Source organism: Sinohyriopsis cumingii, chromosome 8 (genome assembly GCF_028554795.1).
Source record: "Sinohyriopsis cumingii isolate HCF-2022 chromosome 8, ASM2855479v2, whole genome shotgun sequence".
NCBI classification, from domain to species: Eukaryota; Metazoa; Mollusca; class Bivalvia; order Unionida; family Unionidae; genus Sinohyriopsis; species Sinohyriopsis cumingii.
In genome coordinates, this window is record NC_142968.1 from 7,094,500 (window position 1) to 7,111,144 (window position 16,645).

The window sequence follows — 16,645 nt, forward strand, 5'->3', positions numbered from 1 at the left end:
CAATGCAATTATGACATGAATATCATAGTGAATGTGATCGTAATAAATTCCATTGTACAATGCAATTATGACATGGCTCTATCAAAAGTGAATGTGATCGTAATAAATTCCATTGTACAATGTAATTATGACATGAATATCATAGTGAATGTGATCGTAATAAATTCCATTGTACAATGCAATTATGACATGGCTCTATCAAAAGTGAATGTGATCGTAATAAATTCCATTGTACAATGCAATTATGACATGGCTCTATCCCAGTGAATGTGATCATAATAAATTCCATTGTACAATGCAATTATGACATGAATATCATAGTGAATGTGATCGTAATAAATTCCATTGTACAATGCAATTATGACATGGCTCTATCAAAAGTGAATGTGATCGTAATAAATTCCATTGTACAATGCAATTATGACATGGCTCTATCCCAGTGAATGTGATCATAATAAATTCCATTGTACAATGCAATTATGACATGAATATCATAGTGAATGTGATCGTAATAAATTCCATTGTACAATGCAATTATGACATACCTCTATCACAGTGAATGTGATCATGAATGCACGGCTCAACATTCTATATTATAATGTATGACAACTATTCACTTTATAGACACTATGATTCAAGCCTGGTTTTCTAAAACTGTTATGAAAAATTAAGTTACTGATATCTTGAGGAAAACAATAACAGTGTTATAAAGTCTTTTTTCCCTACTTTTGAAAATGCAAACAACTTACGGTAACATCCAAGTTTGTTTTTCCTACACAAGCATTGTCCAATGGGATGTTCTGCCCTTTCTTCAGTTCAATAGGATCACTAGTTCCCTGTAAAGGCAAATAAATTGTCTAAAACATTACTAACAGCACTCGCATCACTCCTAGGACTTGCTTAGTCCTGCAGTATGTCAGTCTGAGTTCTACAATTTCAATTAAAAATTCAAACATTTTGAGCCTGCAACACTTAAATTTTACAAAGATATGTTTCAAATTTTAAAAAATAGGACAGTATTTTTATAAATAGGCAACACCAACAATATAAACCTCTCCCTCGATAACATGTGTACAATGGGGTCCAAAAACATAGACCACACTATAAGCGAGGGCACGAGTTATCGAGGGCACTCTATAACAGTATGAAATTATACCATCGTCACTGGACATCAACAAAAGTGTGAGGGCGGGGGAAGAACTGGTCTGTTTAATGGCTGAATACTCATTTTAAAATCACACTGGAAATAACTGTCAATAAAGTACTTTATTCTCATGAAGTTATTTGTTTCTGTTTTTTGTTGGTTTTTTTTGTCTTAACGGACCCATTATTTTAATATTGAGACCACTCTTTATTCCAAATGCCCATCTTATCCTACTTTTTGCAAAGGTTCATCTGTGTGTTTGCAGTTCATACTGGTCTGCCTTACATCTGAGACCAAAAAGTCTAAAATCCAAACACAAAATCAGATTCCAACCACAGGCAAATTTTGGGTAGAAAAAAATCAGGTCCAAAAAATGAGGTTTTTCCCTCTGTATTTTGTAGTGCAACTAGAAACTCCAGATTTTTGGGTATCATTGTAGAGCTACATTTGTCTACCTTTCTATAATACCACCCACTTTAGTGTATCATACATGACCTTGATGCTACAGAGCTCAGCAGTAGGCTACTACCTCCTGCCACTTAAACTCATCACCAGGGGTTAATGTGTTAAGCCCCCCTCCCCAAAAAAAACTCCAACTTTTACCCTTCTGCTCATGCGTGAGCCAAACAGCCAATGAAAAGCAATGTTTCTAACACAACCAGGCACTAGGTTATTGGAAAATCACCTGAAAGTTGATGTCTTAGGATGTATTCAGAAATAGCTTTTAAAATGTGTTTCCTATTTGAATTTCAGGTGAAAATGACAAAAACCTCCAGGGGCTAATGTGTTAATTATGTTGCTGATTTTGACAAGTAGGGGATTCAGATGCATTGCATGGACTTCTTGATTTCTTGACTAGATTGACTGAAAGTTTTGTGACTGCTGTTTTTAGTATTTGTATTAAATTTAGCTTCATGCTGTGTTTAGTATTTGTATTTAATTTAGCTTCTTGCTGTATTTAGTATTTGTATTTAATTTCGCTTCATGCTGTATTTAGTATTTGTATTTAATTTAGCTTCATGCTGTATTTAGTATTTGTATTTAATTTAGCTTCATGCTGTATTTAGTATTTGTATTTAATTTAGCTTCAAGCTTATTTGGTATTTTTATTTCATTTAGCTTCATTCTGTACTTAGTATCTGTATTTCATTTAGCTTCATGCTGTATTTAGTATCTGTATTTAATTTAGCTTCAAGCTGTATTTAGTATTTTTATTTCATTTAGCTTCATTCTGTATTTAGTATTTGTATTTCATTTAGCTTCATGCTGTATCTAGTATTTGTATTTAATTCAGCTTCATGCTTTGGGTAATTGGAGGATGTCTTTAGAGCAGTTCCTTCTGCACATGGATTTGACGTTGAGTGAGACACATGATTGTCAGTGTTTACAGTATGTGCTTTAACTAATTTTTGGTTCTGCACATCTAATACCTGTAGATGGAGAGAGTCATCATGTTTAATTGGTGAGGTTGCATCTGTTTGTGTGTATAATGATGTTTTTTTTAATAGCTGGTTTTGGTATGGTCTGAGTGCCCCGACAGGCCCTTGTGTTTTGGTTCTTTGACATGTTTGTGTCTTGTATTGCCTGGGTTTCCTTGCACAATACTTTTATACCTGGTTTACCCGTTTGAACCCTGTGCAGACTCTTTGATTTTAGTACAAAGAGTTCCTGTTCAAACCTTTCTACTTGGGCCTGGAGATTACCTGTCATTACTGAGCACTGCAAGAAGGTGCAAGTCTGATTATGGGTTCCATGGAACTAAAGGAATTTGTTGCACCTATCATTAACTGTGGTCCTGAAGCTTCCTCCACACTGATTGCAATCTGGTTTACTTCATGTAAAGCTGTGTTACTGTTGACTGGATTTCGAAATATGTTGGCTTCAGAGATGGGTGCTGAAACCCTTGGCTGAGAGGTAATTAATTTCAAACTGGTGTTGTCTACCATTTGCTGACAAGTGTTGATAAAGTAATTTACCCATTTCGTATAGTCTGGCCTTGGTACATGAATTTTACTAGTTTTTATGTAGAGAGATACTGTGGCAGATTGTGCATCCATGGATTTATATCAATCAGTCCGTTATGTGAGATTCCCTGCTGTAGATTCTCATCCAAGAATTTATTGATTGTTGGAATTTTGTTTCAGTCAGCTGTGATTGTTATACTCTGCATATTATGTTAGATTTTAAGAATGTTTGTAACTGAAGGGGAGGAGTCGGCCATGTTTGATATTGGTGTTACACAATCTTGGTAGGTTGAATGTATTTCAAGTGTGTATTTCTCTTCAGTATTGAGTGTGTCTATATTCTTTATATCATTTAAGAGATCCTCTGTTCAGTATTGAGTGTTTCTATATTCTTTGTATCATTTAAGAGATCCTCTTGGGTAAATCCTGAAAACGAATCTGATGAATCTGATTTGAAAAATGAGTAGATCGACTGAGACTGTGAAGAAGTGGCCATATTTGTTTTACTGTTCTTTTGTCTGAACATGCAAACATGCAAGTCTGTACTTATATCCTTGAGACTGAGCTTGCTAAGTTACTCTGACACTTTATGCACAACCTATATTAAGTGCTGGTAACACTTAGAACTAGTGTATTTTCTTCTGTACAGCTGTATGTCCAAATGTTTCAGAAGGTGGTTAATTAAGAGTCTCATACTATGGTGGCCATTTTGAATCAGTGATTACAGTATTCCAAATGTAACATGGAAAACACTAAAGTTATAGAGTAGAAAGTAAAGTGTGATAATAGTGATAATATTGGCATGTGAACTTGATCCTGAAGATAGGACTTCCAATATGGTACATAAGGAACTTTCCAATTGTGATATATAAGTATTGTTATGTATATTTAATTTGTACTGATTTTTGGTTTTCTTCAAGATTATTTGTACATCTAAATTTTGTAACTGTCCTAAGTCCAAAATCAAGATAATGGTCTACCTGACTAGTGATATTTACTTTGTAAGCAACATAATAAATAGCTAATATTAATCTAAATTATAGAATAAATATTCAGATCTTTATTGTCTGAGGTAAACATGGTTGGGTAAATCCTGAAAACGAATCTGATGAATCTGATTTGAAAAATGTGTATGGTGTGTGTGTGATTCGGATTTTTATCTTATACAGAATAATGAACAACTTCATTAGAAAAAGTGCTTTACTGACTATTATTATCGACACAATTATAAAACAACGATTCAGTCATTAAACAGCCCAGTTCAACACCCACCTCTCGCAGTTTTCTCAATGTCCAGCGATATTTTGGGAGGTTCCTAGGTAACTTTTGCCCTCACTTATAGCACGGTCTGTTTTTTTGTACCCCATTGTACATGAGTTGTTGAGGGAGAGGTGTATGGTGAGTGGATAAATACATTACACCAACCAACCATTTATAGTTCTTGGATATATATATTACACCAATCATTTTTAGTGACTAGATAATATCATACACTAAAGATATGGAGAGTGGATAAATACATTATACCAACTGTATATGGTGAGTGTGACTGTGTCAGTGCATACAAGAGATACACGAGATTAAAACAATATTCATGTACTCTTGACCAAGATCTGAAACCAAAAGGAAAGGCCGTAACCGTAATTAACACCAACAAACTACTACTTTGGGAGCTAGTTAACCATCAAACGATCAAACATATATCTCTACTAAGGAAGGTAAGCAGGTCATATACTGAGCACTCATATCAGACATATACATACGCATATTAGACGGTTAATATTAATTTCAGACCAAGAGTTGACAAGAGTGACCTTAAGCAATGAATGTCACATGGGAAATAAAAGCTAATGGAAAAAATTTTTATCGAATGAAATTAAACAGACTCTAATTCCAATGACCTGGTGGGAAATTCCAACCACTACAACTCTCTCTCAATATATACATCAAGTCTGAAACTGATTTACTAGAGACTTGAATGTAAATTCATCTGAGAGTATTTGTGAGTCAAGTCATGGAGAAAGCAGCATCTGATGTTGATAATTTGTTTAGCATATTAAATGCCAGATTATGCACATATTACAAGTTTTTATGTCAAGTCTTTAGCAGATTACATGAAATTATGCACATTACAGCTTTCAAAATTTTAGTAGATTACAATAAAAAAAATTTAAATAATTGATACGAGGAAGAATAAGAGTGTGATACAAGATTTTCCAACATGGATTGATATGAGACAAGAAATATGTAGCTTACAATCACAACAGATCACGTTAATTACTCAACTACAACATGTAATTATTGCTTAAAAATTGAGCTCTTGTCCAAATTAATTCTTAAGTACATTGAAACAGTTGAAAAGTCGGACAGCCATTGGATATAGTACACATAAGTGCTGAGAAAGTAGAGTACATTCGGTTCTTTTCTAAATTAAACTGAAATCAATTACTGACTGTCATGTCTGGTTGTGAAAACTGATTTAAAGTTTTCTATATTTTACTGAAATACCTGAAACAGTTTCTGTTTTCCTGAATTCGCAAAATGAATAGTCACCAGGCTATCTCACAAAAACTTCAGAGGCCTGGTGATCAACAATCTGCAATAGTACATGTCTGAAATGGTCTGTCAATGATTTTATAAAAATACTGAATTGGGATGAAGATATTTTTTAAAATTAAACCAGTAAAAACAATATATTCCAAAAGAAAGAGAATGAAACATTTATAACTGATTAGTGAAATTATTGCAAAATGCATGGTTATTTGACTTTTCTTCTCAATCTATGTTTTGATTAACTATCACACCACCAGTAATGTTCAAGTGTTGATTCATAGACATGGTCCAAACTAGAGGTCAATGTATATGTTTAATTAGCAATCCTTACCTCAATCAGCAATCTGATGTCATGGGGAAGAAGATTGTGAAGAACAACAGTCGGGTGAAGGTGGAACACAATGTTCTTGGCCGATTTGCTCGCTGCTGCCTCAAAATATATGTCTTCAACTAAAGGACACACCTGAAATTGAGGACCCATAAAAATGGAAATTCAAACAAAACAATTTCAGATTGTGCTGGATCAGAACTAATGCCTTCCTAACAACCAAACTATTGAGAACATTGACAGCTTGGAGGGTGAAACTGATGCTAATTGACACAAGACCTGATTAAAGGACATAACGCAGAGACATCGATATTCATGGTCCCTTTATGTTTGTACACGTACTATTCAAAGTAAATTTATATATTTTGTTTATAAATTTCTTTTTTATTATTTTTCACTCCTTGGTCTACACCTAAAAATGTAGCGCTGCATCATGAGTCCATATATTATTTTGTCACCAGAAAATTAAATATAGGATATTAAAATGAAAGTAAATATTTTGTAGTCAATTATGATACATATACTTAAGTTTATAAATTCATAATGGAAGAAATTAAATCCATTTACAGCCAGTGGGTACATCTTAGTACACTAGTTTTTATTCACGCGCCAACAGCTGGTTCTCTGGCTGGAAAATAATTAGAGGTCCAATATCTATACTGCATATCAGGGTCTTTTTGTACATTTTTATGGAATGACAACTTTAGACACCAAGTATGCACTATACTAACTTGAATGCTATTCTAAGAATAAAAAACGATGTAAAATGAGAATAATTGGTATTGATGTGATGCTGACATATGGCCATAAGAATGAATGCAGCATTTCAAGAAATGTTTACAAGTTCATACATAACAGATTTAAATAACTTAACAAATGCAGTGATTTTAATAGTTTTTTCAGTGTTTCTAATTTCCTGTGCATATGCCATAATCATGTTCATCCATGCGTATTATGCAGAAAGAGGTCTTAAATTACACAACACATTTTCTGCAATTTCTGAAATTATATTCAGAATGCCTAAAATATTCTTCTTTTTTTTAAAATATCCTACATCAAGTACTTAATCATAGCAAATGGTTTTGCTTTGCATGACTTGTCACAAGAGAAATGTTTTAATTTAGGGGTCTGCAACCAAGGGTCAAAAATAGATGTCATCAGATTGTCGACAGGTACTATCTCCTCCTGATGCAAAGCAATACAATAAGCAATGCAAACTCTAACTGTACAAACCAGATAACTGTAAAACCAGACAACTGTACAAACCAGATAACTGTACAAACCAGATAACTGTAAAACCAGATATTGCAGTCACACTTTGAGACTCAGATCATAAACTAGTCATCCTACCATTTCAAAAATGACAAAAGTAACGAGGAAAATCAAACATCATTTTAATAGGAGAAACTTAAATTAAGGATGTAACAAGTGAGAAAAGGTAGAGAAGAATGTCAATAAAACCCCAAAATATACCTAGTATTATATTCATGTTTGTCATCTGCAATACACAAACTTGACTGTACAACCTATATAAATTACAGAAAACTGAAAACTCAAAGTGCCACTGTGAAATTTTATCTTGAATTTCTACTAATTCAAGTTTTTGTTGTTGTTGTTGTTGTTGTGGGGTTTAATGCCATTTTTCAGCACACGATAGGCTATACATGGCGGCCAGTATTAATGGTGGAGGAAGAACCCCGGAAAAGCCCAGAAAGAACCACCTACCCACGAGAAGCTACTGGCAAGCTTTCTCACATACCCACATTGGCTGAATCCGAGACTTGAACCGGCGCAGACAGAGGTGAGATGGCAGTGATCCATAATGGAGAGCGCTTTAGACCAGTCTGCTCAAGTTTTTGTAATCACCCAATCGTTTCAGAAAGTGAACCACAAAGAATACATATTTAGAACAATGACCTAAATATTCTTCAGTGGAGTCTGATCACCATGAGAGAGAAAGAAAAGAAAGAATGAAAACTGAAATAGAAAGTTTTTTTCTGATTTATGGCTTGTTATGTCAGACTGACCTAAACATACCACCAACAAATGGCATAAGGAGTATTTCTCTCTTATTTGAATCATAGGCATAGCTTTCATTTTAAAAATTAACAAGGTGTATTTCTGTTTTGAATCATAGGCACAGCTCTCATTTTAAAATTTAACATGGAGCACTTCTCTTATTTTAATCGTAGGCATGCTTTCGTTTTAAAATTTAACATGGAGCACTTCTCTTATTTTAATCGTAAGCATGGTTTCATTTTAAAATTTCACAAGGAGCACTTCTCTCTTTTATGAATTATAGGCATAGCTTTGATTTTAAAATTTAACGAAAGCAGACAAATGAAATTTGTCTAGAGTAAATGTAGATCACAGCTGTTCGCTTCTGTAGCAATATTCATACTGAGGTCCAAAGAACAATATCAAAATTCCTTTTCACTAAATGTAGTCTCACTGATAAAGGTCATATCTATGAATAAATGTTAATGAGATTAATCCACTATTTGTATGTATTAGCTTGACACATAACAACCATTCTGCCTAATTCTTATAAGTACTCCCTCATTATAATACTATCGTTGAAAGCTAGAGTATAAAACCTTATAGTGAAACCACCTTTCAGTATTCCCTCATTATACTGTTGTCCATGGAAACTCAAGTATAACACTTTATAGTGAAACCACCTTATAAGTACTCCTCATTACACTGTTGTCCACAGAAACCTGAGTATAACACCTCATAGTGAAACCACCTTACAATACTCCCTCATTACACTGTTGTCCACAGAAACCCGAGTATAACACCTCATAGTGAAACCACCTTACAATACTCCCTCATTACACTGTTGTCCACAGAAACCCGAGTATAACACCTCATAGTGAAACCACCTTACAATACTCCCTCATTACACTGTTGTCCATAGAAACCCGAGTATAACACCTCATAGTGAAACCACCTTACAATACTCCCTCATTACACTGTTGTCCACAGAAACCCGAGTATAACACCTCATAGTGAAACCACCTTACAATACTCCCTCATTACACTGTTGTCCACAGAAACCCGAGTATAACACCTCATAGTGAAACCACCTTACAATACTCCCTCATTACACTGTTGTCCACAGAAACCCGAGTATAACACCTCATAGTGAAACCACCTTACAATACTCCCTCATTACACTGTTGTCCATGAAAACTCAAGTACAACACCTTATAGTGAAACTACCTTATAAGTACTCCTCATTATAATGTTGTCCATGGAAACCTCAGTATAACACCTTGTAGTGAAACCACCTTATACAGTACTCCCTCATTATATTGCTGACCTATATTCAAGATCTTCAAATGGTATTTATATGGTTGTGACCAGCCATTGACTTTGAGTGATTCATGGCATTCAAATATTTTAGTTGGACTTTCTGAAGTTTATGAATATGAAAATATTTAAGATTTTAAGTCAAGACCTACCATGTAACATACAACTGATACCAGGCATTCCAATGGCTGTTTTTTTTAATAAATGTTATACTTCTAGATTTGATTTTCTTACATTGAAGAAGAAAGGTGTGTGACCAGGTTCTCCCTCACAGATAATCAGTTTCTGTCCAGTATTCTCAGCCCCTCTCCAGCTGATGGACTCTTTGGAAGCTCTGTACCTATAATACAGGGTGTTACAAGTTCAAAATTAATTTATTTAATTATAATGGTACAACTAAAAAATTTTAACTTACTCATAACAAGTCAAGCATAGACATGAGGTGACATTTAAGATGATGTAGATGGGGGATAAGCATTTAATGGCACATAGACATGAGGTGACATTTAAGATGATGCAGATGGGGGCTAAGCAGATGATGGCACATAGACATGTGGTGACATTTAAGATGATGCAGATGGGGGCTAAGCAGTAAATGGCACATAGACATGTGGTGACATTTAAGATGATGCAGATGGGGGATAAGCATTCAATGGCACGTAGACATAAGGTGGCATTTAAGATGATGCAGATGGGGACTAAGCAGTTAATGGCACATAGACATGAGGTGACATTTAAGATGATGCAGATGGGGGCTAAGCAGTTAATGGCACATCAGCAAAACAATAGCTACATGGTGCCCATTGAAATCAAAGCTCTAAGATTGTAACAAGAGGACCATGTGGGCCCAACCATTTCAGATAGGTTACATAACTTACCAAATGACCATTTCAGACAGCTTACATAGTTTAACAGCTGACAATTTCAGCTAGCTAACATAACATACTAGCCGACCATTTCTCAAAGCTTATATAACTTACCAGCTAACCATTTACATAACTTACCATTTCACATAACTTACCATTTACATAACTTACCAGTTGACCACTTCAGATAGCGTACATAACTTGCCAGCTGACCATTTCTCAAAGCTTACACAGCTTAGCTGACCATCTCACATTGCTTACCAGCTGACGATTTCAATAGAGCTTACCAGTTGACCATTTAATTAAGCAGGTTTATCAACCACTGTAAGAACACAGGAATGTAAAGTATCTCTTAACTTTATTATGCGTCAATTTTATCAACTGTACAATAGTCAGATGGGCAATCTTATATGTACAATAGTCCGACAGGCAATCTTATATGTACATTAGTCTGGTAGGCAATCTTATGTGTACAACAGTCCAACAGGCATTCTTATATGTACAATAGTCCGATGGGCAATCTTATATGTACAATAGTCCGACATCCAATCTTATATGTACAATAGTCTGGTAGGCAATCTTATACGTACAATAGTCCAACAGGCAGTCTTATATGTACAATAGTCCGATAGGTAATCTTAAATGTAAAATAGTCTGACAGGCAATCTTATATGTACAATAGTCTGACAGGCAATCTTATATGTACAACAGTCCGATGGGCAATCTTATATGGGCAATCTTATATGTACAGTAGTCCAAGAGGCAATCTTATTTGTACAATAGTCCAATGGGCAATCTTATATGTACAATAGCCTGACCGGCAATCTTACATATACAATAGTCTGATGGGCAATCTTACATGTACAATAGTCTGACAGGCAATCATATGTACAATAGTCCGATGGGCAATCTTATATGTACAATAGTCCAATGGGCAATCTTATATGTACAATAGCCTGACAGGCAATCTTATATATAATAGTCTGATGGGCAATCTTATGTGTACAATAGAGGTGACACTCCAACTCTTCTGCTTTCTGTATCACATTTGGAAACAGAAAACTTATGCCTCAAAGCCAATCCACCCTACAGAAAGAGTATCAATTGGCCAAGCCTTTGCATCAGCGACTGGTGAGACAAAGATTGGAACTTTTGCATTACCCTTGTTGCCAAATAGATTGTCCAGTGGTTAAACCTAGCAGGTACATAGGCAAGCAAAAACTGAGGGATGAAGCAATCTTTCTGTTTGTATTAGTCGATTTATCTGGGATAGTGAGTCCACTAATATCTGTAGTTGACCTAAAATATGATGAACATGTCCATGGATTTGTCATTGATGATACCAGCTTAGAAATGCCCACGAAGAGTACAAAGGTCGGGAGACTTTGTTTCCATCCTGCATTCTGAAATAATTCACCACTGCGGAATCAACAGTCAGAATGTTAACGCCATTTCAATGCAGATTCTCTTGCCAGGAATGGAAAGTTTTCTGTATGGCTTCCAGCTCAAGAATGTTTATATGCAACAGACAATCCAGAAAAAGTCACTGTCCTAAAGTGATGGAAGGTAGATGTCCACACCACTGCTTGTTCTTACATCCATATAGAAGTTTGTACTTGTCTACTTGAAGGTTGGACAAACTGATGTAAGCCATGTGAAGTTCTTCCATATGGGAAATCATATGCATTGTTTGTTCCAAGGAGCAAAAATTTCCATTGCCATTTGAATAATAGTATCATTGCAATGGCTCCATAAATGGCTCCAACCTTGGACACCGATGCCTGCAGTTTCAGTGAGTAAAGGATTCTCTTACTGTGAGATGGTACTTTGTAAAAATTGAAGCCACCATTGAAATGAATCCAATGCATGTTCCTGCAGAAGATATACTCTGTTCGAGAGAAACTCAGGCTGAAATATGATTCTTGCAAGAACTGAAGCTGTCTTTGAACTGATTGGCACTTTGGTGGCCATACTGGGTAGAGATGGCAATATACACAGGAGCTACACACTATGATTGCAATATAGAATCCCATAATATGATGCCAGGGAGGAGTGGATGACACTGATCCCTGCCACCCATCACTTTGTGTGAAAAAAAGCTGTATTAGAATATATGATGGCTGAATGAAACTGAGCCATTGTTTGTTTTTTTTAGGCAAGGTCCATATCATTTCCAGCAGGTAAAGTAGGCCCAATAGGCCCAAAAGAAATAAGAGTGCTTCTTATTACACTGAATTTAAAATTAGGATAGATAGGTAGTGTGTATATATATATATATATGATAAGTATATATAAACTACTAAGTGCTCAAAAGTACTGGACAAAGGTTGGCAATAAAAAATAGGGATGGTCGGCTGACTGGAAAAACACTCTTTTTGGGGAGGGGGATAGCATACTGGTGTTGATCAATGTAAGCAGCCCATTATTCAACATAGGCATCATTATTGATCTGTATCCTCCTGTCAAATTCCTTATGATGAAGTGAGTAATTGTAGTAATTGAAGAATCCCAAGCCATTTCTGGATAAGGCTCAAATGTGGTAGTGAGATATGGTGACTTCCAAACAGTCGCCAGGATTACTACAGCACATACAATACATGAACATAAAAATGCATTCTGGGAGACCACTCTAACTGCAACCTACATGGGCAAACAACTTTTAGCCTTTTGGCTAGATTAGAGGGCTTGATTTGCAAGGTATTATAGTCCTAAAGTATTATGATCAGGTAACGTATTTGAAGAAGAATAATCATTTCATTTTGATTGACAAAGTCCATTAATGTGACAAATGTATACCACCTATAGCAGAATACTTGACACAATAAAAACCCAAAATCCTGGATGGAAAAAAGAAATAGCACAATGCTGCGTGTATTGTAGCAAAAGCTTAAAACAAATTCAACCGACTGGTTGCAAGGCAAAGTAATGGACAGAAGTTGTGGTCTTTTTGCCTGAAATGCCAAGCTTTATTTTTTTTTGCAATTCATTAAAGACTTCTTTGTCTCAAATTTTAAAGGGCATCATCTGAAGGAAAAATCACACAACTTTTCAAAAAAGGTACAATTATAACTCTATTAACATGAAAGAAATACATGCATTTTACATCTAAATTTGCTTTTCTCTCATATCTTTATAGTTTAAAAATTAAGATGTACAATGAAATAAATTTTGGTAAGTTTATCATAGAATGTCATGTTTACAGCATTTAAAATGGAACAATTACAATCTCGCAGAAAGCAAATTTTTAAGTAAATTAAGTTTCTCTTAGAATACTTACCCAATCACTTTATATTTGGATTATTAGCCTGCTACCTCACAAATCCAGCCCTTCTAAAAGATGAAAATAATCTTTTTATATGTCTTAGAGACAAAGGGCAATAACTCTTGCCAATTACCTCCCCTAGGCACCGCCAGGACTGCTAATTTTAGCTGAGTAAGATACCAACAAAAATGCTCACATAGCAGGGTGCTTGGGAGGGGTTTTAAGTAATCTGATTGGGTAAGTATTCTCAGAAAAACATAATTAACTTAAAAATTTGCTTTCTCCTTTGAATACATTCCTCAATCACATTATATTGGGATAATAAGTCATAGGAGGAGGGGATGCTGAGCATCTGACCTCTACTTCTGGTGTTCTTCTTGGAAAGAATAGCTGAATTCCCCATGTAAGCAAAAACCCATTCTCCTAATTACAGCGACACAGTCTGGGGTCACTTGACATGTGACCCTAATATAAGTTAAGAAAATGAAAACTGAAATCATCTTACCAACAAAATTTAATCGGCAACTCTTGTGAAGCTAACTGTCTGTATTGATTGATCTAGTTGGTGATACTGCCACTGGGCCTCAGATTCAAGATTTGCTTTCGTGGCACCAAATCTCTGAGACAACGGCTCAAGAAGGTTGACTCTGTATGACAGCCAACAGCTTCTATTAAATCTCAGATCATAATGTTGTGTTCAAATGCGAGGCTCGCAGAGATGGCTCAATACTTCTCAGCAGTAATCTTCATGAGGCAAATCTGATCTGGTGAGACATCAGAGTAAACCGAGCATCATTCCCACTTCAGCCACAAAGCAAGGACTTGAGAGGTGATATGTGTTTCGGCTCACACAAGAAGGAAGAGGTGTTTGCCACAAAATGTCTGTGTGTGCTTCAAGTAGTGCTTGAGAGCGCAAACAGAATCTTGCATGAATGCTATTCTCAACCTGTCTATGGAAGAGAGTGAGCAAGTGACAATTCTTGGGTTACCAACAGATGGTAACCTATTCTGGGTTACACAGACCGGTTGTGTCAAGAGAGCCACTGAACCCTCCGATCTTAACAGAAGAGAGTTCAGGTCAACATAAAGAGCATGAAGCTTACATACCCTGCATGCGGAAGCTCAAGCTATCAGGAAACATAACTTGTATGATAGTGACTTTAGCAAAGTGTGGGCTAGAGGTATGAATGGTTTCAAAATGAGCCATGTTAAAACCCAGGATTGGTTCCATTTTGGAAACTGAGTGAGGGATTTTGGTCAACTGAATCCAAAAAAGAATACAAGATCTGAGAGGTCTATATCATGCTAAATCACGTTTGCTATGATGGCAGAATGTGTCCAATATCATGGGGCTGTAGCCTTTGATGGAGAGGCAAATTCCCACAACCCCTCCCAAATGACTGAACATGCATCAAAGTGCAAGCCTTTGGGTCTGGAACTCAAGAGATGATGGAGTGTATGGTAAACTGGAAGGTGGGTAAAATTCCATGTCCAGATGGACAAAATTCTGGGATGGACAAAGGCAGACTTTTCCCAGTTCACTAGAAAGTCTCAATATGTATAAAAGAAAGGAGATTGTTCATGCCTTGGGGTGAAATAGAACTTACCATATGTTTGTCCAGGTACCTTCATCTACTGAAATTGACAGAAAAGGACTATTTTCATCCTGATGTAGGGTTGGATTCATGAGGTAGCAGGCTAATATTCCTAATGTAATGTGACTGGGGAACATATTTGAAGGAGAATGAAATGTTTACATCATTTAAACTTGAATAATTAAGTTATTACTTTTACTTGATGAGGTGGCCTATTGGTTAGAGTGTCCACCTCAGATGTGGGAGGTCGTGGGTTCGAACCCCAGCTGGTAACAGTTGCTCCAAGGGTACTGCTTGGCAGAATGATTTCTAACTAAAATCTCTGTCACAGAAAGGGAATGATACCATAGGTACGGTTAGATGGAAGGATCTAAAACTAAGACCCTGTATATCATAGTTGGCTGGACCAATACAAAAAAGGTCCCCATGTTTGAATGGCTCGATGGTTCAGTAACAGCTGGGCAGCCAGCTATTTCCAGCCAAAGGCCATGCTTGGACTTACACGCACTATGCTGTCTAAAATTGGGGAATACTCCCTACCAAGTCAGTATTACCAAAAATGAATTGTAGGTTGTCTTCCTTGACTTATTCAATCTTTCCTTCCCTTCATTGCCGAATGGACTATTGTTATGAAAGTGCATTTCATGCATTTAGTAAACATCTCTCCCGAAATGACATAAGAAGAGAAAACAAAGCATAGATTAATAAATTAGTATGTGACTAATAAGCTAATAGCATTGATTAGCTAATCAGTACGTGACTAGCTAGCTAATAGCATAGATTAGCAAATAAGTATACGACTAACTTGCTAATAGCATAGATTAGCTAATCAGTATGTGACTAACTAGCTAATAGCATAGATTAGCAAATCAGTATGTGACTAACTAGCTAATAGCATAGATTAGCAAATCAGTATGTGACTAACTAGCTAATAGCATTGATTAGCTAATCAGTATGTGATTAACTACCTAAAACGGCAGCCCAGACTTCCTGTGACCAGATTTACAGATGCTGCTTATTACATACTTAGTATAAAGAATACTTATATTCAGTATAAACAAGAATCATGGGAAAAATTGCATAAACCGCATTTAAATGACATTCTGCTGAAGCAGCACAAGAGAAAGCAAAGCATAAATTATTAATTCATCAAACTAATAATATAAAAAGATAATCCATGTTACTAATGAAGGATTCAAAAAAAGTCAGTCTCACACACAAAACTTATAGAACATGTTTTGAATTTATGCATTTCAAGCATTCAGTTCTACTGGAACTACACAAGGAAAAACAAAGCATAAATTAGCAATGTAGCATGTAAAAAAAAATCACTAAATCCAACTCCATTACAAATGAAGCAAGCAAAAAAAGTTAAAGTCACACTAACTCGTAATGACCTTGCATAGGTCAACGAAAGTGTGGTGTTATGTAGTTTTAAAAGGACAAAGTCCCAAAAAGTGAAACAAATCACTCAAATTGACAGAAATTGGAAAAAAGATTGACAGAAATTGGAAAAAAGAATGTATACAACCTTCAGCAGGATCATTAATCTACACAATAAATCCAAAAGAACACTGGAATGTGTCTATTACAAAATGGCTTGGATTGTAAACTGTAT

The 16,645-nt window shown here is 35.7% G+C and overlaps 1 protein-coding gene across 6 annotated transcripts in view; it reads right to left on the reverse strand.

Annotated features, from left to right (window-relative positions):
• The window catches only part of LOC149792919 (intermembrane lipid transfer protein VPS13A-like), a 345,749-nt gene that overhangs the window by 99,871 nt on the left and 229,233 nt on the right, over positions 1 to 16,645 (reverse strand). For all 6 annotated transcript variants that reach the window (XM_089966749.1, XM_089966747.1, XM_089966746.1 and 3 more), the window contains 3 exons: positions 9,539 to 9,644; positions 5,993 to 6,124; positions 750 to 836 (listed from right to left, as the gene is read on the reverse strand). In XM_089966749.1, coding sequence (XP_089822875.1) covers positions 750 to 836; positions 5,993 to 6,124; positions 9,539 to 9,644 — 325 coding nt within the window. The remainder of the gene's footprint in view (positions 1 to 749; positions 837 to 5,992; positions 6,125 to 9,538; positions 9,645 to 16,645) is intronic.